The 25196-nt window shown below is 44.9% G+C and overlaps 1 protein-coding gene across 1 annotated transcript in view; it reads left to right on the top strand.

The window, feature by feature from the left end:
* Nucleotides 1–25196, top strand: part of LOC309415272 (zinc finger protein 462-like) — a gene marked incomplete at its 3' end in the record, with an annotated part of 81502 nt that overhangs the window by 45724 nt on the left and 10582 nt on the right. Inside the window, exons 7-9 of the mRNA XM_082012741.1 lie at nucleotides 8716–8977; nucleotides 12768–12904; nucleotides 21405–21628. Coding sequence (XP_081868867.1) covers nucleotides 8716–8977; nucleotides 12768–12904; nucleotides 21405–21628 — 623 coding nt within the window. The remainder of the gene's footprint in view (nucleotides 1–8715; nucleotides 8978–12767; nucleotides 12905–21404; nucleotides 21629–25196) is intronic.

Below are 25196 nucleotides of genomic sequence, written 5' to 3'. Positions count from 1 at the left end.
TATTCAGATGGCTGTCAACCAACACCCCTAGGTCCTTTTCCGCCAGGCAGCTCTCCAGCCACTCTTCCCCAAACCTGTAGCGTTGCACGGGGTTGTTGTGACCCAAGTGCAGGACCCGGCACTTTGCCTTATTAAACCTCATACAGTTGACCTCAGCCCATCGATCCAGCCTGTCCAGATCCCTCTGTAGAATCATAGAATGATTTGAGTTGGAAAGGACCTTAAAGATCATCTAGTTCCAACTCCTCTTCCATGGGCAGGGACACCTTCCACTAGACCAGGTTGCTCAAAGCCCCATCTAACCTGGCCTTGAACGCTTCCAAGGATGGGGCATCCACAGCTTCTCTGGGCAAGAATTTCTTCCTTATATCCAATCCAATTTTACTCTCTTTTCAGTTTAAAGCCATTACCCCTTGTCCTATCACTACATGCCCTTGTAAAAGTCCCTCTCCAGCTTTCTTGTAGGCCCCCTTCAGGTACTGGAAGGCTGCAATAAGGTCTCCCCAGAGTCTTCTCTTCTTCAGGCTGAACAACCCCAACTCTCTCAGCCTTTCCTCATAGGAGAGGTGCTCCAGCCCTCTGATCGTTTTCATGGCCCTCCTGTGGACCATGTCCTTCTTATGTTGGGGGCCCCAGAGCTGGACGCAGTACTCCAAGTGGGGTCTCACCAGAGTGGAGTAGAGGGGGAGAATCACCTCCCTTGACCTGCTGGCCACGCGTCTTTTGATGCAGCCCAGGATAAGGTTGGCTTTCTGGGCCGCAAGTGCACATTTCCAGGTCATGTTGAGATTCTCTTCAACCAACACCCCCAAGTTCTTCTCCTCAGGGCTACTTTCAATCCATTCTCTGCCCAGCCTGTATTTGTGCTTGGGGTTGCCCCGACTCATGTGTAGGATATTGCGCTTGGCCTTGTTGAACCTCCTGAGGTTCGCACAGGCCCACCTCTGAAGCCTGTCAAGGTCCCTCTGGATGGCATCCCTTTCCCTCCAGCATGTCTTCCACACCACACAGCTTGGTGTCATTGGCAAACTTGCTGAGGGTGCACTCAATCCCACTGTCCATGTCACCGACAAAGATGTTAAACACCACCGGTCCCAATACCGACCCCTGAGGAATGCCACTCATCACTGCTCTCCACTTGGACACTGAGCTGTTGACTGCAACTCTTTGAGTGCGACTATACAGCCAATTCCGTATCCAGCGAGTGGTCCATCCATCAAATCCATGTCTCTCCAATTTAGAGATGAGGATGTCATGCAGGACATTGTCAAATGCTCTAAAGCCTTTCTACCCTCAAGCATATCAACACTCCCGCCCAATTTGGTGTCATCTGCAAACTTACTGAAGGTTCATTCGACCCCCTCATCGAGATCATTGATAAAGATATTAAACAGAACTGGCCCCGATACTGAGCCCTGGGCAACACTGCTTGTGACTGGCCGCCAGCTGGTTTTAACTCTGTTCAACACAACTCTTTGGGCCTGGCCATCCAGCCAGTTTTTTACCCAGCAAAGAGTATGCCCGTCCAAGCCATGAGCAGCCACTTTCTTCAGGAGAATGCTGTGGGAAATGGTGTCAAAGGCTTTACTAAAGTCCAGGTAGACAACATCCACAGCCTTTCCCTCATCCACTAAGCGGGTCACCTGGTCATAGAAGGAGATCAGGTTGGTCAAGTAGGACCTGCCTTTCATGAACCCGTGCTGGCTGGGCCAGATCCCTTGGTTGTCCTGTACATGCCGTGTGATGGCACTCAAGATGAGCTGCTCTATAACCTTCCCTGGCCCCGAGGTCAGGCTGACAGGCCTGTAGTTCCCCGGATCCTTCTTCTGAAAACTGAAAACACAATAGAAACATAAGTTACATTTAGCAAAATATAGCAATTGTAGTACACAGTTCAATCACAATACCAATGTGATTCTCATTACATGCCTCTGTAATATGAGCACTGTCATGACAATGGGCGTCCCCAATCGCCAGGAAGGAATATGTGGGTTGAAGCCAGCTCAAACCTGTTGCTCTCTTCGACATTCCTTTGCTAGTTGTTTAATTTTTATATTTTACGTTGGGATGAGCCACGTATTCACTCCCTCTATGCCAGTCTGGCTAACTAAGGGAGACATTCATACCCTTTTACTAACTGGGGAGAAACATTTACACCACCAGTTGATCCGCTCAACTGACATAGCTGTTTATCTAAAACAAAGGCCACCCTCCTGTCCCCTTTATATTGAGATAAAGTCAGCTTCTTTGCAGTATTCTCTGAGCTTCGTGGGCACATCACCCTTGCCCATCTTCTCTGAGCCTTCGTCCATTGTAGAGGTTTAGTGGTCAGTCACACACACACTTCAAGTATGTTCCACGGTGATCCTCAAAGGCCATTACCTCTGCAAACTGATTGGAGCATCCAGTCCCTTTGCAAGTTGCAGCTTCTCCTGTGGAGGGGTTCTAGGAAGTGGCTTGTCATCTCCTATTTCCTGCTGTGATGTTACAGGATCTGTCAGTAAATGAACTCCATCATTTATTTTTTGCATTTAATTCATCATACGCTGGGGCATCAATGGTCCAAGGAGTTCAGTGTTCCTTCTACTGTTGATTTGCTGGCCACTGACTAACAAGTGGAACTAAACCTGGTCTGGAGCCTGAACTAGTATGTGCCTACTGGGTAAGAGCCAGGACCCATTTTTGCCACATAGCAGTGGTTGCTCTTCCCCCAGTGGGTTTTGAATCCTTGAACATAAAATTCAGTACCAGCGGTCTGGAGCATAACCACAGTGTCTGCTCTATGCCTAATACCTCAGTGGCACTCAGAACACCTCCATATGTAGCCAAGACTTCTTATTCCAGAGGGATATAATTATTTTCTACCCCTTTGTGACTCTAGCTCCAGAATCCCAATGGCCACCCACCCATCTCAAGGGGCTCATTGCCACAAGCTTCATATGATGCTGTTTTTTCCTGCACTGGTATATTACAAATGTTTTATATCACTACCTTCCCAGATAAGTCCTAATGCCATCACGTGGGCTATTTCCTGGTTGATCTGCTCAAAAGCTTGCTGCTGTTCCTCTGCCTGTTCAGACTGACTCTTTCCAGGTTACTTGATATAAAGATTTGGTCAATCTGCTATAACCAGGGATGTGCATACATCAAAACTCAGGGTTTTTTGTGTGATGAGGACAGCATGTGCTAGGGCATGATACTGTTGAGGTACCCAGATAGTCCAATAGATTCAGTTATCCCCATTTGCCACCAGGCAAGTGGTGAGGTCCCTATAATGCAGTAAATTCAATTCAGCTACCCAAACAGTATGTGGCCTGGAGGTCAGAGCAGGAGGAGCTAACGGTTTAACTGAGCTCTGACCTTTGCCTTGCACTTGCAATTCCTTGATTCACAGTGCTAGATATCTAATGTTTTTTTTCATTCCACTCAGTCATATTCTCCCCCTTTTCCTTCAGGACCATCCATAAGTCCTAGTGTATAGGGCAGGGGCATGGAGAATTCCCATATCTTCCTGATGTTTTTTCTGAGGTCATAGCATCATAGAATCATTAAGGTTGGAAAAGACCTCCAAGATCATCAAGTCCAACCGTCAACCCAATACCACCATGCCCACTAAGCCATGTCCCTAAGCGCCATGTCTACACGTCTTTTAAATCCCTCTAGTGATGGTGACTCCACCACTTCCCTGGGCAACCTGTTCCAATGCTTGGTCGACCAGACCACTGGACTTTAGACATTACCAACAATGCTCTTTCTAGTACAGTAAATATAGGTCACTCGTTGGTCAACAGGGCACCCACTGAGCTACCAGAAGGACATTAATAACTCTGTCTAACCATCAGAGCTATTGGGCCACGGCATCAGTGGCCACAGACTTATTGGGGTCCGCCCTTGCCTGTGAACATATTCCATCAACCCAAGCAACTGCAGCCAAATACCTCCTTCTTCCCAGTCCCTCCACGGGGATATCTTATTTTTGGGATCAGCAAGATCAGACCATTTCTTAACATATCCCTCCGTCAGCTGATCCCCAAATCCACCCCCATTACATAGGGCAGTGTTTACAAGTGGCATAGGACCCTGTGGTGGGTTGACCTTGGCTAGACACCAGGTGCCCACCAAAGCTGCTCTATCGCTCCCCCTCCTCAGCCGGACAGGGGAGAGAAAATATAACAAGCTTATGGATCGAGATAAGGACAGGGAGAGATCATTCAGCAGTTACCGACATGGGCAAAACAGACTCAACTTGGGGAAATTAATTAATTTATTGCCAATCAAAATCAGAGGAGGATAATGAGAAATAAGACCAAATCTTAAAACGTCTTCCCCACACCCCTCCCTTCTTCCCAGGCTCAACTTTTCTCATGATTTCTCTACCACCTCCCCCCCGAGCGGCACAGGAGGATGGGGAATGGGGGTTGCGATCAGTTCATCACACGTTTTCTGCTGCTCCTTCCTCCTCAAGGGAAGGATTCTCACTCTTCCCCTGCTCCTGTGTGGGGTCCCTCCCATAGGAGACAGTTGTCCGCGAACTCCTCCAACGTGAGTCCTTCCCACAGGCTGCAGTTCTGCATGAACTGCTCCAGTCTGTGTCCCTTCCACAGGGTGCAGTCCTTCAGGAACAGACTGCTCCAGCATGGATCCCCTGTGGGGTCACAAGTCCTGCCAGCAAACATGCTCCAACGTGGGCTCCTCTCTCCACAGGGCCACAGGTCCTGCCAGGAGCTTGCTCCAGCATGGGGTCCTCCATGGGATGCAGGTGGATATCTGCTCCACCGTGAAGTTCCATGGGCTGCAGGAGGACAGCCTGCCTCACCATGGTCTTCACCATGGGCTGCAGGGGAATCTCTGCTCTGGTGCCTGGAGCACCTCCTCCCCCTCCTTCTTCACTGACCTTGGTGTCTGTAGAGTTGTTTTCACATATTCTTACTCCTCTCTCCGGCTGCAAATGCTGCGTGCCAGTTTTTTCCCCCTTCTTAAATATGTTATCACAGAGGCACTACCACCGTCGCTGATTGGCTCGGCCTTCACCAGCAGTGGGTCCGTCTTGGAGCCGGCTGGCATTGGCTCTATTGGACATAGTGGAAGCTTCTAGCAACTTCTTGCAGAAGCCACCCCTGCAACCCCCACCGCTACCAAAACCTTGCCAAGCAAACCCAGTACAGACTCAAACCCCCAAGAGCTTTGCTCTGCTGAGCCATCAGCTGTATCCCACCTCCTCTGGTTTCCCAGCACCTCCATAGTCACTGCAAGGCAGTTTCCTGAGGGTGTTGGCTGTAAGTTTCCCACACAGCCTTAATCTTGATCTGAGTAAAGGACCTGTTGAGTGATCATGTTCTGGGGAACAATGCCCTTGTTTGCATAGGTCTACTTAATTACAGTAACTAGGGACTGCCTGATAGGCTTCTGTTATTAATTCATCATTAGAGTCCCAAATATCATCATCCCAGGTTTCAGGATCAGCCCATCGATCCAGCCTGTCCAGACCCCTAGAGTTTTCCTACCCACCAGCAGATCAACACTCCTGCCCAACTTGGTGCCATCTGCAAACATACTGAGGGTGCACTTGATCCCCTCATCCAGATCACTGTAAACAGAACTGGCCCCAATACTGAGATCTGGGGAATGCCACTTGTGACTGGCCAACGGGATTTAACTCCATTCACCACAACTCTTTAGGCCCAGACATCCAGCCAGTTTTTTTACCCAGTGAAGAGTATGCCCGTCCAAGCCATGAGCAGCCACTTTCTTCAGAAGAATCACAGAATCACAGAATGGTAGGGGTTGGAAGGGACCTCTGAAGATCATCTGGTCCAACCCACCTGCCAAAGCAGGATCACCTAGGGCAGGTTGCACAGGAACGCGTCCAGTCGGGTTTTGAAGGTCTCCAGAGAAGGAGACTCCACAACCTCTCTGGGCAGCCTGTTCCAGTGCTCCGTCACCCTCACAGTAAAGAAGTTTTTCCTCATGTTGAGGTGGAACTCCCTGTGCTGCAGTTTGTGCCCATTGCCCCTCGTCCTATCACTGGGCACTACTGAAAAGAGGCTGGCTCCATCCTCCTGACAGCCACCCTTCAGATATTTATAGAGATTGATACGGTCCCCTCTCAGCCTTCTCTTCCCCAGACTAAATAGCCCCAGGTCTCTCAGCCTTTCCTCATACGAGAGATGTTCCAGTCCCTTAATCATCTTCGTAGTCCTCTGTTGGACCCTCTCCAAAAGTTTCCTGTCTCTCTTGAACTGGGGAGCCCAGAACTGGACACAATACTCCAGATGAGGCCTCACCAGCACAGAGTAGAGGGGGAGGATAACCTCTCTCGACCTGCTGGTCACACTCTTCTTAATGCACCCCAGGATACCATTGGCCCTCTTGGCCACCAGGGCACATTGCTGTCCCATGGATAACATTGTCTACCAGGACTCCAAGGTCCTTCTCCATGGAGCTGCTTTCCAGCAGGTCAACCCCTGACCTGTACTGGTGCATGGGGTTGTTCCTCCTCAGGTGCAGAACTCTACACTTGTCCTTGTTAAATTTCATGAGGTTCCCCTCCGCCCAACTCTCCAGTCTGTCCAGATCCCATTGAATGGCAGCACAGCCTCCTGGTCTATCAGCCACTCCTCCCAGTTTTGTATCAGCAGCAAACTTGCTGAGGGTACATTCCAACCCTTCATCTAGGTCATTGATGAAGATGTTGAACTGGACCCAGTACTGATCCCTGGGGAACATCACTAGCTACAGGCCTCCAACTGGCCTCTGCGCCGCTGACCACAACCCTTTGAGCTCTCTTGCTTAGCCAGTTCTCGATCCATCTCACAGTCCACTCATCCAACCCATACTTCCTGAGCTTCACTATGAGGATGTTATGGGAGACAGTGTCATAGCCTTACTGAAGTCAAGGTAAACCACATCCACTGCTCTCCCTTCATCTACCCAGCTAGTCACTCCATCATAGAAGGCTATCAGGTTGGTCAAGCACAATCTCCCCTTGGTGAATCTATGCTGACTACTCCTGATAACTTTCTTTTCATCCATGTGCCTAGAGATGGCCTCCAGAAAGAGCTGTTCCATCACCTTCCCAGGGATGGAGGTGAGGCTGATCAGTCTATAATTTCCCAGCTCTTCCTTCTTGCCCTTTTTGAAGACTGGGGTGACATTGGCTTTCCTCCAGTCCTCAGGCACCTCTCCCGTTCTCCATGATTTTTCAAAAATGATGGAGAGAGGTGTTGCAACAACAATGCTGTGAGAAACGATGTCAAAGGCTTTACTAAAGTCCAGGAAAATGACATCTACATCCTTTCCCTCATCTGCTAAGTGGGTCACCTTGTCATAGAAGAAGATCAAATTAGTCAAGCAGGACCTGCCTTTCATAAACCCGTGCTGACTGGGCCTGATCACCTGGTTGTCCTGTACATGCCATGTGATGGCACTCAAGATTAGCTGCTCCATAATGTTTGAGCAGGAGTGCTGTGTACTTCTTTTATTGGATAAAATTTTGGTGTGAAGTATGGTTTTTTTCTTTCACAGAGTTGCTTTCATTTGCCTCATGGCAGGCTGAAAGCAGCTGTGAGTGACACAGGGCCTTAAGATTTGAACAGGTAGAACTCATTGCGAGCTGTCTGTGGTGAGCAAACCTGCTGTAGAAGTAATGAGAACAAAGAGGATAAATATATTGTGATACAGTCTCTGCTCATGCAACTCAGAACAAACAAAAAAACCCCCTTGAATCATTTTACCAGAAGCTTTCATGTCTCTGCTGTACACCTGATGATGAAGCTGGGGAGCCCTGAGACATTTTCCTCCCTATGTTTTGTTTTTGTCTGGTACTTTTTGTTGTTGCTGTTGTTTTTTTTTTAATTTCTAAAGGATGTATATCTATCTCTATGGCAGTGAGGAAAAAAAAGCAACCATTTTACTCTCTTGAAGACAGGTGAAGTCCACACACTGAGTGCTGTTCAGGCCTGCTTGCCTTTTGTTTCTCTTTACTAATTGGTTAGAATGGATAGTATTAATTTCCAACAAGTATGTGTTTTAGAGAATTCATACATATGCAGCCTCAGGTAATTATACTTTGGAAATGAAGCCCATCAAAACAGGAGGCAGCTGGTACACTTTGTATTCTGACTTTTTTTTTTTTTAAACCATCTTTTGTTTTCCTTTTCAAAAAGCTTAAAAAAAGAGCCTTTTGTCATCTTTTCAGGGATGTCACACTGAAATTCATCTGTGCTTTATCTACTTTCATTTGTACCATTCATGGACAGTTGTGGAGTATATAGGACAAGGTAGCTGAATACCAAACTTCCACATTCAGATCAATTTATTGGGAATCTTCCAAGACTCCCCTTCCTTTTTTTTTAATAAATTATTCTATTTTTCAGTTTGTGTGCTGAAACATATCTAGTCTGTGTTTTTTTAAATATCATTAAAATGGTGTGACAGCCTTCTGTTGGGTTGTATAAGGGGGTGGGGAATATTGTATCCATTTCCTTTTTCTTTCTGTCTTTTATAGTTTACTCTCATATATTTATCCCTCCCCAGATCAGATTTAAAAAGCCTAATCTCAACTGACCACCTTTTACATTGTAGAATACAAGACAGGTTAGATGAAGAAATGGTAATCCTCTTATCTCTTCAGAAGGCTGCCTGCTGGAGCAAGCCTGGAATCTTTCTAAATTTCATTGACCCACCTGGAATGACAACTTCTCTCTTTCTTTGTAGACTCTTCATACTCGGAACCTCCTGATGTTCAGCAACAGCTGAACCACTACCAGTCTGCAGCTTTGGCCAGGAACAATAACATCAGCCAAATCCCACTTTCTGGGAGTGCTGCAGGAGTGGAAAAAACAGAAGCTATCCTTAACTGTGAATTTTGTGAATTCTCCTCGGGTTACATACAGAGCATTCGACGTCATTACCGTGACAAGCACGGAGGGAAGAAGCTCTTCAAGTGCAAAGATTGTTCCTTTTATACGGGCTTTAAGTAAGTATTGTGCAAAACAAGCAAACTGAACTTCTAATCGGATTTTTTTAGCACTTCAAAAGACTTCTGAAATCTTTGTGAGAACTGGCTGTAGCTGAGACACATGACCAATGGTGACCAAGGAGAGAAACATAGGAAATGCAATACCAGATCCAAAGCAGCATCCATGTAATTATTTTTCTTCATTCCTACAACAGCCTGTACCAGCTGCTGAAGAGAAAAGCATGAGAAACACTTGCAATAGGCTGTACTCGCTACAGTAAATAGTACAAGGAGTGGGGTTTTTTCCCTACTTACAATTTGTAATTAAATGCTGGTCCTCACCATCAAGTATGAGGAGTTTTCTCTCCAAACATAAGGCATATTTTTTGAACAATTAGCATGAAGCATGAGGCAGTCAAATGTTCTAGGTAGGTTATAGAATTTCTATTCCCTCTATGAAGAAAGCTCTCATAATCTCAACACCCACACACACACCCTGCAATTTATCTGGCTGAAATATAAAGCATACTCCAAAGTGCCTGATAGCCTATAGAAACATTTCAGCAAATTTAATTAAACATTGCAAAATTTAAAGTTTCAGCTGTGTGTGTGTGTTTAGCCATGTTCCCTAAGGAAAAAAAGGTTTATGCAGTTGTGCTGCTTCTCAGTTTCCTTATGTTATTGGGAACCCTCAGTCATAGCCCCCTTAGCTGACATTCAAGGTCTCAAAGCTATAGTGTCCTTAGGGGATTTGTGAAAATAGATAACATGGTTGGGTAAAGGAGAGAAGTTCCGTTGAAGAATTATGCTCAACCTTTCCTATTAGAATCATAGAATCATAGAATATCGTGAGTTGGAAGGGACCCATGAGGATCATTAAGTCCAACTCCTGACTCCACACAGGACAACCTAAAAATTAAAACATGTATCTAAGAGTGTTGTCCAAATGCTTCTTGAACACCCCCAGGCTTGTGGCCATGACCACTTCCCTGGGGAGCTTGTTCCAGTTCTTGATCACCCTCTCAGTGAAGAACTTTTTCCTAATATCCAATCTGAACTTCCCCTGACTCAGCTTTAAGCTATTCCCTCACGTCCTATCAATCACCAGACACCAGCAAGAAGAGATCAGCACCTCCCTCTCTACTAACCCTCATGAGGAAGTTGTAGACAGCAGTGAGGTCACCCCTCAGTCTCCTCTTCTTTAAGCTGAACAAACCTAGTATCCTCAGCCTCTCCTCATAAGTTATGCCCTCTAGTCCTTTCACCATCTTTGTTGCCCTCCTTTGGAAACATTCTAATATTTTTATATTATTCTTATATTGTGGACCCCAAAATTGCATACAGTACTCAAAGTGAGGCTGCACCAATGCTGAGTACAGTGGGACAATCACTTCTTTTGACTGGTTAGCTATACTGTGCTTAATGCACCCCAGGATACAGTTAGCCCTTTTGGCTACCAGGGCACATTGTTGACTCATATTGAGCTTACTATCAACCAAAACCCCCAGATCCCTTTCTGCAGGGCTGCACTCCGGCCTCTTGTCCCCCAATCTATACATACATGCAGGTTTACAATGTCCCAGGTGCAGAATCCAGCATTTTTCCTTGTTAAATTTCATATGGTTGGTGATTGTCCAGCACTTTAATCTATCAAAATCTCTCTGTAAGGTCCCCTACCCTTGAGGGAATCAACAGCTCCTCCTAATTTAGTATCGTTGGCAAACTTACTTAGTGTGCACTCAACTCCCGTATCCAGGTCATTGATAAAAACACTGAGGAGAACTGACCCTAAAATTGAGTCCTGGGGAACTCTACTAGTGACTGGCCACCAGCTGGATGTTACCCTACTTACTACAAATCTTTGAGCTTGACCCTTCAGCCAACTGTTCACCCATTGTATTGTATACATGTCAAGCTGTATGCTGGTCATCAGACATGAGAGACCTCATACAAGAGCAGCCTCAAGTTATACATCCATAAGGGATCAGGCTTTGTTGCCTCAGCTCATTGCTGGTTACATGGCATAACTTGCTGTTTAATTCCAGATTACGATTACTATTGCTACTCCAGATTATTATTTGTTTTAAGCATTTCCAACTCTTGGCAGGTCCAATGTAACTTTTCACATTTTCCTAGGATTATAGAATAGTTTGGGTTGGAAGGGACCTTTAAAGGTCATCTAGTCCGACCCCCTGCAGTGAGCAGGGACATCTTCAACTAGATCAGCTTGCTCAGAGCCCTGTCCAACCTGATCTTGAATGTTTTAAGGGATGGGGCATCTACCACCTCTCTAGGCAACCTGTGCCAGTGTCTCACCACCCTCATAAAAAATGTATTCCTTATAACTAGTCTAAACCTACCCTCTTTTAGTTTAAAACTATTACCCTTTGTCCTATTGCAACAGGCCCTGCTAAAAAGTCTGTCCCCATCTTTCTTATAAGCTCCCTTTAAGTATTGAAAGGCTGCAATAAGGTCTCCCCGGAGCCTTCTCTTCTCCAGGCTGAACAACCCCAACTCTCTCAGCCTGTCGTCGTAGGAGAGGTGTTCCATCCCTCTGAGCAGACCCTCTCCAACAGTTCCATGTCTTTCCTGTGCTGAGGGCTCCTGAGCTGGATGCAGTACTCCAGGTGGGGTCTCACCAGAGTGGAGTAGAGGGGCAGAATCACCTCCCTTGACCTGGTGGCCACGCTTCTTTGGATGCAGCCCAGGATATGGTTGGCCTTTTGGGTTGCAAGCACACATTGCTGGCTCATGTGCAGCTTTTCATCCACCATTACCCCCAAGTCCTTCTCGGCAGGGCTGCTCTCAATCAATCCCTTCATCCCCCAGCCTGTATTGATAAAGGAGGTTGCCCTGACCCTGGTGCAGGACCCTGCACTTGGCCTTGTTGAACCTCATGAGGTTCACACAAGCCCGTTCCTCGAGCTTGCCAGGTGTGTTTAGTAAGTTGTTTTGCATTCAAACTAACAGACTTGGAGAACTTTCAAAGGGGCTTTAAATTCTGTAATTTAATGCAGCCAGCTGCTTTGCTCTTTCAAGCTTTAGCACCACCCCAGGAAAAAAATGACCCAATTCCCCCAAGTTTACAAACACCTCTCATTTTAGTACTTGACCTTGTGGCTTGATAGGTGCATAGTTAATTTTTTCTGCATGTATGTCTCTTGTATCTTTTAAGTATGCAGCTAATGGTATGAGATTTGTTTTGTAAAAGTACTGTTCGTTTGTGGAGTATTCTCAGTCTTGCATTTTCAGGTCCTCATAATGGAAGCTTTGAAGCTTATCAACTTGGTGTCAAACTTACTGCAGGTGCAAGTCTATTTCATATCTCAAATATGAACATTTCAGCTGTTGTGGGGCTAGTCCTACAGAGAGAGAGGTTTTTGAGGTTTTTTTGGGTTTTTGCCATCAGAAATAATTTTTTTCACCCTTCAAAGTTTAGGACAGTTGAAAGGATTTTACTCAACTTGCTAAAATGTCTCTCTTTGCCAAAGGCAAGCAAATAACAAGCAGAAAAGCTGGAAATACTTTTGACATCTTAAGTATAGCAATGTGCCTATAGAACAATCACTGCAAAAGAATATCTTGTGCAGAATGTGTGTTCAGTCACTTAGGGATACGAGCCTGCAAATACTTATGCTCATGTGATATCCATGTGAGTAGTCCTGCTGAAATGCCATGTGGCTTTCTGAAGAGAAGGCTGAGTAGTATCTGTACCATTTTATACAACACTTCTGTAATAGAGCTGTGACGCTTCAGCGTTCCATACACATCTCTTCTGACTGCTTCCATGTCTCACTCCATTTCACAGATCTGCTTTTACTATGCACGTGGAGGCTGGACATTCAGCAGTTCCTGAGGAAGGACCCAAAGACCTTCGTTGTCCTCTTTGCCTATATCACACCAAATATAAATGTAACATGATTGATCATATAGTTCTGCACAGAGGTAAAGATGTCCCTGTATATATCTATATCTGACAAAAAGAATGCTGAACAGAACACCACTCTTTCAGATTGATCCATTAAGTTTTTTCTCTGTATGTGAGCTCAGATATGTTGAATAGATCAGGCCTAAGTACATCCTACTTCTTTTCTGCAAAATATAAAGTTTACCAATGTAGAAGTGGGACAGATTTAAAATTCTTTTTAAGCTTTTCCTCTAGAGACGTCAACAGTTGTCAAGTACCTATTTAGCAAGAGTTAGACTAATGTACAACTCAGACCTAGGCCACGGTTCTTTCATGTGTATGTGTTTCTAAAGTGCTTGCTATCATATAAACACTGTGGTAGGATGTATCAATTAACTCTAGAGGCTTAAAAATATCCCTTGACTGCTTGCTTGAAATTTCTGTCTTCATAACATTTTCCTCACCCATTCTTAGGAACAAGACAAAAATTAGAATGTTTATTTTATTCTCACCCCCTTTTTTTCTTTTAATCCATCTAAAAGCAGGATTAGGAATTCCTATTCTATTAACTACAGGCAAGCTCAGGAGACACATCTTTTGTGGCGCTCTGGGCTGACTCCTGCTGTTGTGGGCAACTAAGTCCCACACAGCTGCTGGCTCACTCCCCTCCAATGGGATGGGGGAGAGAATCAGAAAGGTAAAAGTGAGAAAACTCGTTGATCAAGATAAAGACAGTTTAATAGGTAAAGCAAAAGCTGCATGTGCAAGCAAAGCAAAATAAGGCATTCATTCACTACTTCCCATCAACAGGCAGATGTTTAGAGCCGTCTCCAGGAAAGCAGGGCTCCATCACGCATAATGGTTGCTTGGGAAGACAAGCACCATAACTCCGAACATCCCCCCTTTCCTTCTTCTTCCCAAACCTTTTATTGTTGAGCACAACGTCATATGGTATGGAATATCCCTTTGGTCAGTTGGGGTCAGCTGTCCTGGCTGTGTCCACTCCCAACTTCTTGTGCACCCCCAAGCCTACTCGCTGGCGAGGCAGTGTGAGGAGCAGAAAAAGCTTTGACTCTGTGTAAGCATTGCTCAACAATAACTAAAACATCCCTGTATTATCAACACTGTTTTGGTAACAAATCCAAAACATAGCCCCATACAAGCTACTATGAAGAAAATTAACTCCATCCCAGCCAGACCCAGTACAACTGCTCACAGCTATCACACTTAATGCTTGTAATTCTTTTGGCTGCCAAAATTAGGACCTGTGTGTTGGGATAGTACTCTGACTGCTTGCAGGTTGGGTAGAGATTTTGAGTATTGTATTGCTGGTGAGCAAACATGTTCCACATGCCATCTTTTTCTTGGAGGAGCTTCTGGTGTTGCAATCACTGTCATAATTCCTTGTAGCAAACCACTTTTCAGTGCTGGTTATTTAGGGACCTTCCTGTACCAAAGCAGTGAAGTAGGTGTATATCATTCAAACTTCTTTCTGCTGTAAAGGCTATTTTGAAGGAGCATTTGAGAAAAAGGCTAAGGACTGTTCAAAGACTCAAAAGGCATATAAAAAAGATGTCTTAGTAAGTGTAAGGGTTCAAAAGGTGCTTTTACTTAGGTGCAAGCTTGTCCTTGAAGGTATCATAGTGTTGTATTTCGTCCAACTTTAGGGCATGCTCCAGGATTACTCCTCTGGAGAAAAGGTGGGTTTGGAAGGCAGGTGGGGGGTGGGGGGCGGCGCAGGGAACACCAACCCCGGGGCTCCAAATACTGACTTAGGCACATCTTGTGAGATAGTGTTCTCTGGTTTGTGGTTGTGCCCAAGATCAAGTGGAGAAGGTCTGACAGTTCAAATGCAAATAAACAGAGAGAGGGAGATCTTGCTGGGCCTAGTTAGGCAAACTTCCAGCAAAAGCAGACAATGCTAAGAATGTCAAGATGCAAGAGTGGAGTAGCATTTCATGGGTTCAAGCAGTTGTGCTGGCTTTACAGAGCTGTTTCTGACCAAATGCTAAGAAGCAGGGGTGGTTACCCCCCAAATATGTGACACCAGATCTGTTATTTTGTATAGCTGTAGCTTCAGTTGCACAAAGCATGCTTGAGCCCTTGTGCTGCTGAAACAAATCTGTAGTAGGAAGGGAAGTGATTATACACTCACTAGAGTGTTGGGGGAGGTAAAACAGAATTAAGGCTTTAATGCAAATGAAAATTTAGCCTTTAAAGAGTTTTATAGGCCCCTGAGGGAAGGGCAAGGGTTTTTCTCAGGCATGCAGCACCCAGACTATAAAGGAATTCAGGTCCTGTCTTAAATTTTTTCCTTCTGGTGTATATATCCAGATTAAAACCTATTGCGTCTAATTGTGGCAGCTAAAGCAGAGGATTTTGATGGGGTTTAATTTGCACAGAAAGAAGATGCTGCTGTGCAGACAGGACTAAGGGATGTTGCACAATCTCAGACAGCCTTCCTTACTTGTAGCCATTTGGATTGATAAAACAAGGACAGTCTCAAGCTGTGGCCTAAGCACATTTGATCTCCAGGTAGAGGAAGCAGTACACTGTATAAAGTCAGAAGACTGAAGGTTTTGATCCATTTTCTGTATTATCTTCTCTCCTATGCAAAAATCCCTCCAGCAAAGCGAGAAAACAGTTATAGATCTCTAACTTACATTATAGCTTTCAAAATGGTGGCATCTGAAGTCCCTGATTTGGCAGCATGCAGTTGAAATGAAGACTATTTGCCTCTTAGTGAATAGTTACAGAAGTTGATTCTTAACGAGCTACGACATTATTAAGTGTTATGGCCAGCAGGATGTTGCCAGTTTGCCAGAGAGCCTTCTTGTCATGTGCCACCTAGTTTGCTCTATCAGTTCCTCAGAGTGATTTAATTTTGATTCAGAAAATCATAGAAAAGTCTACATTGGAAGGGACTTCTGGAGATCATCTGGTCCAACTATCTGTTGGAAGCAGGACCTTAGATTAGGTTATCCAGGGCCCTGTCAAGCCAAGTCTTGAATATTTCCAGCAAGGGAGATTCCACTTCTCTGGATAACCTATTCCAATGTTTAATTGTTTTCATGGTGAAGAATTTTCTTATGTCCAGATGGAATTGCCCCTGAGGCACATCCTTATGAAGGGAATACCGCCATTTTCTCTATAACTACTTTTTAGGGATTGGTTTGCCTTCACTGTTACCAGGGCACACTGCTGTCTCATATTCAGCTTGCTGCCCACCAGGATCCCCAAGTACTTTACAGCAGGGTTCCACCCTAGCCAGTTAGACCCCAGCCTGTACTGCTGCTTGGGATTATTCTGTACCAGGTCCAGGACTTGACATTTATCTTTGTTAAACTTCAATCAATTCTTGTTGGCCCAGTCTTCCAGCCAGTCAAGGTCTCTGTAAGGTTGCTCTTCATTCTGGTGTATCTACCTCTCCCCTCTGTTTTGTGTCATCTGCAAGCTTGGTGAGGGTGTATTCAATACTGTCATACAGATCATTTATAAAGATATTGAATAGTACCGGACCCAGAATCAATCTCTCAGGAACTCCACTCATGACTAGCTGCCAGTCTGACTTTTCTTACCTCAAAAGCTGGTAGTTAATGGCTCAGTTTAGCCAGTTTTCTACCCATCTTGTGGTCCATCTTGCCAGTCCAAATCTTGCCAGCTTGTCAACAAGGGTGTTGTTGGAGACCATGTGTTCTAGGATGGTTTCGAGGATTCCCGAGAAGGGTAGACACATATACACGGACTACAAGGGGAAAAGCAGTAAGCGTTTATTAGCTACAAACATGCGTTACACTAAGGGTATCTTGCAAAGCAATTGTCTTACCGACCCGAGGACTGTGAGGAAGATGGCCCATCCGTGGGCATCCCCTGTACGGAGGCAATGATGGCCTCACTGTACACCGGTCCCCCTGCTCTTTGGGAAATCCCTATATTTATACATTTGCAGAGGAGTGGGTTTCAACACACATGACCAGCAAGTGCCGAAACACGCCTCTGTTGCTGACTCTCAACATATGGAGCCTATGGCATATGCACCCGCTGGTCAGGCACGCTGCACACACTATAGCCATCCTGTCTATTGGTTCATAGGCTTTGTACACACGGCATATTATCAATCATGCTTAAGCCAATAGCAAGATGTTGCAAGGGTTCCTCCCTCCACGTCCTCCCCTAGTATTGTTCAACTTTCTTATCTCTGTGGGAAACCATCTGGTTTCTCTCACCCAGCTATCTGTTTTTCTCACTGTGCTAACTGCGGTGTTCTCACGGACCGAAAGTCCATCTTTTAACCCCTCTGCTGCAGTTTTCTCAGCTATCTACTTCTCACTCAGTGTCCAACTATGGACCAAAATTCCATCTTTTAACCCCTCCGTATACACCATGTCAAAGACTGTGCTAAAAATCAAGGTAGATGATGTCCATAGTTCTCCTCTCATCCACTGAGCAAGCTATTTCATCATAGAAGGCAGTCCAGTTGGTCAAGCACAATTCATCCTTTGTGGGCCAAAGCCGGGAGTGAGTATGGAAATTACAAAGTCAGTAGCTACTTTACAGCCAAACAATGAGAAGAGACTTGGCTCTTGAGTTCCTCTTGGCATTCATAACAAGCAAATCTTGGAGCTCTTGAAAGTTCCATAATGGAGACTGAACTCCTGCTCCATGCCCAGCAGAGCTGTTGGCCTTTCATTTAGTCCAGGCAGTGCAATTAGTTTTTATTATCCTTTCCAGCAAATTTTCCCATCATGAAATACCTTGATATTTTTCCAGCACTGAATGCAACCCACCAAGATCAATATAGGGCTCCTTGTTTATAATCCTCAAGGCATTTGTTTTTTAGTAATTATTTTACTTTTTTATTGTTGGTATAAATGTTTTGTCCTTCAATTCATAGAATTGTCATCTGTTTCTCTGGAATAGTAAGCTTTCATATATAAGGGCTTTAGAGTGTTAATGCCTTTTTTTCCCCATGTTGTGAGCAAAACATGCCTGCTTTGACTTTACATGCCATAAATATTTAGCACATTAATTGTTTTTCTATTTAATCTCAGATCTGTATTACAAATAGCCTAAATGCTTCAGTCTAAAGCAGTGATTCTTCAGAGATGATGCTAGGGGGAGTGGGGCAGAGGTCTCCTTAGTCCTTTTGCTAAACTGTTCCACAGCATGTCATCTTTTTACAATGCATACATGGTAGCCTTTGTGGGCACTGCTGAACTTCAATGAAATTTGTGTACAGAAGCCAAAGCTAAGTTTCACAATTTCTGGATAGAACTCAGAATCACAGAATCATTAAGGTTGGAAAAGACCTTTAAGATCATCAAGTCCAACCACTCACCATTTGTTGCAATTTTGCCAGTTTCTCAGATACAAGAAGTGTATGAATGAGTAGACAAATATAGAGAAGGGGGAGGGTGATGAGAGACAGCTATTAAAGTGGTCAGAGATTATTAGAGCATCACCTTACTAAATATGATGTTTTAAATTCAAATCACTTTGCAATTTTTAAGTTAATTGTTTGGATAAAGCTCATTGACATGAATACATGCACATTTAAGTTTTAAGTCATTACTGTCATGGAGCAGCAAGGGCCAGCTCCTCCTCAAGGTCCAGGAAGTAGAGGAGGATAACATGGACAGTAGGGGTGGAGCCTTACTGGAGAGGGCCCAGCCCCACAGTACCTGAGCAAGGCAAGCAGGGCAGACCCAGAGATGATGGCCAGGTTCCACCAAGAGTCCAGATAATCAGGCGATTTGCAGCAACAATACAGATCCAAGATCAAGCCAGGAAGTTAAACCACAGGTCAGAACCAGACCCAATGATTGCCAAGCAGGTCCATAGTGATAAGGCAAGTCCAAGATCAGGCTGGGAAGTCAGTCTATGTTGTGTTGCCTGTGATGTGGCAGGTGTGTGGGGGGGTGATTGTCAAGGAGATGATGGGTTTTGCTGATATGAATTAGGATGGTGCATTGCTACAAAGTGGTGGATAAAACCTTTTATACCATCCCCTGCTATAGTGTTTTTAAAAAATGTGCCATGTGCTAGAGAAAAATCTAATTTTCAAATGCTTTAAATAGTGTTTCTCTTTTAAAATTTTTTTGTTGGAACTTTTTTCACTTTTAAAAACAAGTTACCTTATTTCAGTGAATTCAATTGCACAGAGCTGTAAATACCTTTTAAAATATTATTGTTATGCGTTTAAAATCACAGCTTTAACTCCTGTTATCTGTTAGAGCATGTGCATCCCCATCCCTTTTCCCACTTGACTCTGAATGGACACAACTTAGCATTTTTTTGCAACAACTTCTTTAGCTGGAGAGGAACCACAAGTTTTCAGGGTCTCACTCAGATATAGCTTTGGGGTAGGAAAACTTCCATGTTCAAAAAAATGGGAGGACAGGGAGGAGAACAAATTGAGGAGGGTGGAATATTTAGATGGGCTGTGGAGAATTAGGCTCATGAGCAGTGGGGGTTATGCATTGGCCAAAGACAAATGGATGAATTCTGTAGCTCTTGTCTCCCTATAGAAATTATGAGATGTGTCAATGGACACAAGTTCCCTATCATTCATGTTTACCCTATAAGAATCAGACCTGGGATTAATTTTGTTTGTTTGTTCATTTGTTTGATGACCTTAATGAGGAAGATCAAACTCTTCCTTTAATCTGCAGTCCATAAGGAATAATAGTACTACATTTCAGTGTTCTACTTCAAAAGGACAGTTGAGTAACAAAAGCTGTAGCGAAGATCTTCTGGTGACCCTCTGCTGAAAGGTCAAATTTGGGATTTCCCCTGCAGGCACAGCTCAGAGAACCACAGTGGATGAATATTGCATACATCGGGATTTTGGCTCTATAGAAAGACTGAAATTAATTGTGCTGCCCTATTAAAAGTGTGTGTTTTACATGAGAGGAAGGAAGTAAAGAGTTTAATAACTCAGTGAGAGCATTTTCAATACATGCTTGTAGCATAATCAGAATTGTAGGAAGCATTAAGTATGTGTGGATTTTGAATCTTAACTATTAAAAAGTGAGGGTGTATTGAAAGTTTCTGCCCCTGGCTGATCTCTGCACAACCACCTTCAAGAGAAGATACTGCTGCACACAACCTCTCACTCCCACAGCGAGTAGCATTAAATGTGATGGTGAGAATACCAGCTGTGATCATCAGAAGTTGGGAGGGTGATGCATTGGGAATCACACAGAATCACAGAATCCTTAAGATTGGAAAAGACCTTTAAGATCATCAAGTCCAACCATCAACCAAACACCACCATGCCCACTAAACCATGTCCTGAAGTGCCACGTCCACAAGTTTTTTGAATACTTCCAGTGATGGTGACTCCACCACCTCCCTGGGAAGCCTATTCCAATGTTGGACCACTCAGTAAAGAAATTTTTCCTAATATCTAGTCTAAACCTGCCCTGGAGCAACTTGAGGCCATTTCCTCTCATTCTGTCGCTAGTTAGTTGGGAGAAGAGACCAACACCCATCTCACCACAACCCCCTTTCAGGTAGCTGTAGAGAGCGATGAGGTCTCCCCTCAGCCTCCTCTTCTCCAGACTAAACAACCCCAGTTCCCTCAGCCGCTCCTCATAAGACTTGTGCTCCAGACCCCTCACCAGCTTCGTTGCCCTTCTCTGGACACGCTCCAGCACCTCAGCATCCTTCTTGTAGTGAGGGGCCCAAAAGTGAAGACAGTATTTGAGGTGCGGCCTCACCAGTGCCAAGTACAGGGGCACAATCACTTCCCTACTCCTGCTGGCCACACTATTTCTGATACAGGCCAGGACGCTGTTGGCCTTCTTGGCCACCTGGGCACACTGCCGGCTCATATTCAGCTGGCTGTCGACCAACACCCCCAGGTCCTTTTCTGCCAGGCAGCTCTCCAGCCACTCCTCCCCAAGCCTGTAGCGTTGTATGGGGTTGTTGTGACCCAAGTGCAGGACCCAGCACTTGGCCTTGTTAAACCTCATACAGTTGGACTCAGCCCATCAATCCAGCCTGTCCAGTTCCCTCTGCAGAGCCTTCCTACCCTCCAGCAGATCAACACTCTTGCCCAACTTGGTGTCATCTGCAAACTTACTGAGGGAGCACTCGATCCCCTCAATCACCCTACATGCTCCCTGTTTATTATAGTTCTATCATCTTTTACCGGCTTCTGTCATGTATTGAACCAGAATAGAGCTTGGTCTGACTGATTTATGTCTGCTTTTATATTCCTGGGTTCTGCTACTCTGTCTCACAAATCTGCCCCAACACTCTCATCTGCCCCAAATCTCTTCTTCCCATCCTGTTCCCCTAATGAGTGGTTACATTTGCAAGGACACCTACATTTGTAGTCATGTAGGATTAACTCTGTATAGAAAGGGAATTTTCTTGTATTTCTTTGTTGGTACAGTTTTAGCTTGGTAGATGGATTGCATACACAAATAGCAGATCCTGTTTCTTGCATGGGTGGTATGTTGCAACTTGCTGACACATTGCCTAATGTTTTTTATTTCTTAAAACTTAATAAACATTCCCCTCTCCCAACAGAAGAGCGGGTTGTTCCCATTGAAGTTTGCCGTTCCAAACTGTCAAAATACTTGCAGGGAGTTGTTTTCCGCTGTGATAAGTGTACCTTTACCTGCTCCAGTGATGACAGTTTGCAGCAACACATAGAGAAGCACAATGAACTTAAACCTTACAAATGTCAACTCTGCTACTATGAGACCAAACACACAGAGGAGCTGGACACTCATCTTCGAGATGAGCACAAGGTAACATCCAAAGGGATTTAATTTGTAGCAATCTACTTCTTGCAAATGCTATATCTAGTTTATTTGCATATCCACTCTGAATAGCCAGCCCACATTTTTTTTCCAAAATTTGGAGAAGGCTCCTGTGCTGGACTTCAATTTCTCTCAAGTTCTGTATTTTTTTCAGAAATTCAAGATTGTGGGTTTCTAAAGCTGTTGAGATTGACCAGAATTCACCAACTATTGAATGTAGAGTATGATTATCTGGAAAAAGCATTTGTACATATTATGAGAATTTTTTTTTAAGTTATGAAACAACATTAAGGCTGTGTTATTCAGACACTCTAAGACACAGGAGGTTCCAAAGCATAAGATTGCTCTGGCAACTTGTGCAAAGTGACATATTTTAATAACACAAGACAGTACATTCCAGTTTACGTTTAACAAGGGAAAGATAGAAGCTTGTTATACTTACTGCTTAAGTTAAGGCTGCTTTGGTGTTTGTGTGGAACCTTCTAAGTGCAGACCTGATCCATACTTGGAGAAGTCACTAGAAATTTTTCCACAGACTTCTGTCTGCTTTGGATTTCTGTAGTTCTCAGCTGTGTTGCTGTGAGAGTAGCAAAATTCTAGAACAGAGGCATGTTTACAGAGTATTTTTTTTTGTCAGTTTGTGGGGAGGGAACTCATTGAATCCAACTATCAGGAGCTGATCTGCCTGATTCTCACTAAAACCTTGTTTATTCTTTGTTGACTGAAAAACATTTCAGCCCCCCTCCCCCAAAATTGACAAAATGAGTGTCAAAAGTACCAGCAAAACTGATTGCATTTTAAAAATGAACACTGTGAACTTATGTTGGCTTAGTATGCTTGTCTCCCTTTATTGCTCCTTATTGCTACTTGAAAATCTTTCTACAGTTTAACTGCTAGCTGAGACGTTGTACATCTCCCAGTGACCACAGCAAGGGTCCTAGGAGATCCAAGAAGCACTATTCCCCACCCCTCTGACTGAGTGCATCAGGCTGGGAAGACTTTCCCTCTACTTGGGTCTCCCTTCAATAAAAACCTGAAGTGATTACTCACAGTAGTAAGGGTTATTTACCCCCTATCTTTCTTTAACCATTTCTAAATGTTATCTGGCTAATTTGTGCCCACTCTCTGGGTTGAGGTGCATGATTGGCTTACTGCATCTTAAAGAGTTTCTGTACATGAGCTGAGTCACAGCAAGTGCCATGCATGTGGCTGCTTTAATAGGTAACTTGTTAAGTCAGAGCACCTCAACACAGCTGTCAGTTCTAGGAACATGATACTAACACACTGCTGTATTTAGGGTAGCTTGCTATTTGCTGATATGCCACTGTGTGGTGGGTTGAGCTTGGCTGGCAGGGAGAGTCACTCTCTCCCCCCCTCAAACAGGACAGGGGGGGTGTTGTGGGTTAACCCCAGCCAGCAACTAAGCACCACACAGCCACTCACTCACTCCCCCACAGTGGGATGGGGGGAAGAATCAGAAGGGTAAAAGTGAGAAAACTCGTGGGTTGAGATAAAGACAGTTTAATAGGGAAAGCAAAAGCCACGCACGCAAGCAAAGCAAAACAAGGAATTCATTCACTACTTCCCAGAAAGCAGGGCTCCATCATGCGTAATGGTTGCTTGGGAGGACAAGTGCCATAACTCTGAGTGTCCCTCCCCTTTCCTTCTTCTTCCCCCAGCTTTATATGCTGAGCATGATGTCATGGTATGGAATATCCCTTTGGTCAGTTGGGATCAGCTGTCCCAGCTGTGTCCCTTCCAACTTCTTGTGCACCCTTAGCCTACTCGCTGGAGAGTTAGCATGAGAAGCAGAGAAGGCCTTGACTCTGTGTAAGCATTGCTCAAGCAATAATTAAAACACCCCTGTGTTATCAACACTGTTTTCAGCATAAATCCAAAACATAGCCCCATATAACCTACTATGAAGAAAATTGATTCTGTCCCAGACAAAACCAGTACAAGGAGAAAATATGATTAAAAAGCTCATGGGTCAAGATAAAGACAGGGAGATCACTTACCAATTACTGTCAGGGGCAAAACAGACTTGACTTGGGGAAAATTAAGTTAATTTATTGACAATTAAAATAGAATTGGATGGTGAGAAACAAAGACAAAAAAACCTTAAATGCCTTCCCCCCACACACCCCAGACTATTTTACCCAAGCTCAACTTCCTTCCTAACTCCTCTACCTTCTCCCCCTACCCTGAGTGGCACAGGGGATATGGGGAATGGGGGTTGCAGTCATTTCATAACAGTTCCTCTCTGCCCCTCCTTCCTCCTCACACTTTTCCTCAGCTCAACAATGGTAAGGTCCTTCCCACAGGGCACACAGTCCTTCACAAACTGCTCCAGCATGGGTCCTCTCCACAGGTTGCAGTTCCTGTCAGGAGAACCTGCTTTCTTGCATGGGGTCTCCATGGGCCGCAGTTCCTTCAGGGAATATCCACCTGATCTGGTGTAGTCCTCTCCACCAGCTGCAAGGGAATCTCTGCTCTGGTGCCTGGAGCACCTCCCTCCTCCCCCTCCTTCTTATCTGGCCTTGGTGTCTGCAGAGTTGTTTCTCACACTTTTTTTTTCCTTATTCCTCACACTGCCATGCAGTGTTTGACCCTTTCTTAAATATGTTATCATAGAGGCACCACTGGCTTCACTGATTGGCTCAGCTTTAGCCATCTGTTGGGTCCATTGTGGATCTGGCTAGAATTGGCTCGGTCTGGCACAGGTCAGCTCCTGATCTCTTCTCACAATATGTACTGTCTTAAGTTATATGCTTGTATTGGGTGGAAATGGCAAGGTTTCTGTAGCAGAGAGAGGAATGACCTCTGTTCAGGGGCTGCCCTGTGCCAGACAGAGGTGGTTCCAGCCAGCTCAGTAATGGATCCACCACTGGCCAAAGCTGAGCCCATGAGTGAAGCTGGTGGCACCTCTGTGAAAACATATTTTTAAAAGAGCAGAAAATGACAGAGAGAGTAGGTGAGAATGCAGAGAGAACGAGGAAACTGAGAGGAGGAAGGAATCGGGGGAAGCAACAGAGGAGTAGGAGGTACCCCATGGTGGAGCAGATACTCTCAAAGGGACTCCAGTCCATGGAGAATCACAGAATCACAGAATCACTAGGTTGGAAAGGACCTTTAAGATCATCAAGTCCAACCATTAATCCAGCACCACCATGTCCCCTAAACCATGTCCTGAAGCGCCACATCCACACGTTTTTTGAACACTTCCAGAGATGGCGACTCCACCACCTCCCTGGGCAGCCTGTTCCAATGCCTGACCACCCTCTCAGTGAAGAAATTTTTCCTAATATCCAATCTAAACCTCCCCTGGCGCAACTTGAGGCCATTTCCTCTTGTCCTATCACTAGTTACTTGGGAGAAGAGACCAACACCCTCGTCGCCACAACCCCCTTTCAGGTAGTTGTAGAGAGCGATAAGGTCTCCTCTCAGCCTCCTCTTCTCCAGGCTAAACAACCCCAGTTCCCTCAGCCGCTCCTCATAAGACTTGTGCTCCAGACCCCTCACCAGCTTCGTTGCCCTTCTCTGGACACGCTCCAGC

This window comes from Phaethon aethereus, assembly GCF_964289735.1.
Source record: "Phaethon aethereus genome assembly, chromosome: W".
Lineage (NCBI taxonomy): Eukaryota > Metazoa > Chordata > Aves > Phaethontiformes > Phaethontidae > Phaethon > Phaethon aethereus.
This window is presented reverse-complemented; position numbering and strand designations above follow the sequence as displayed.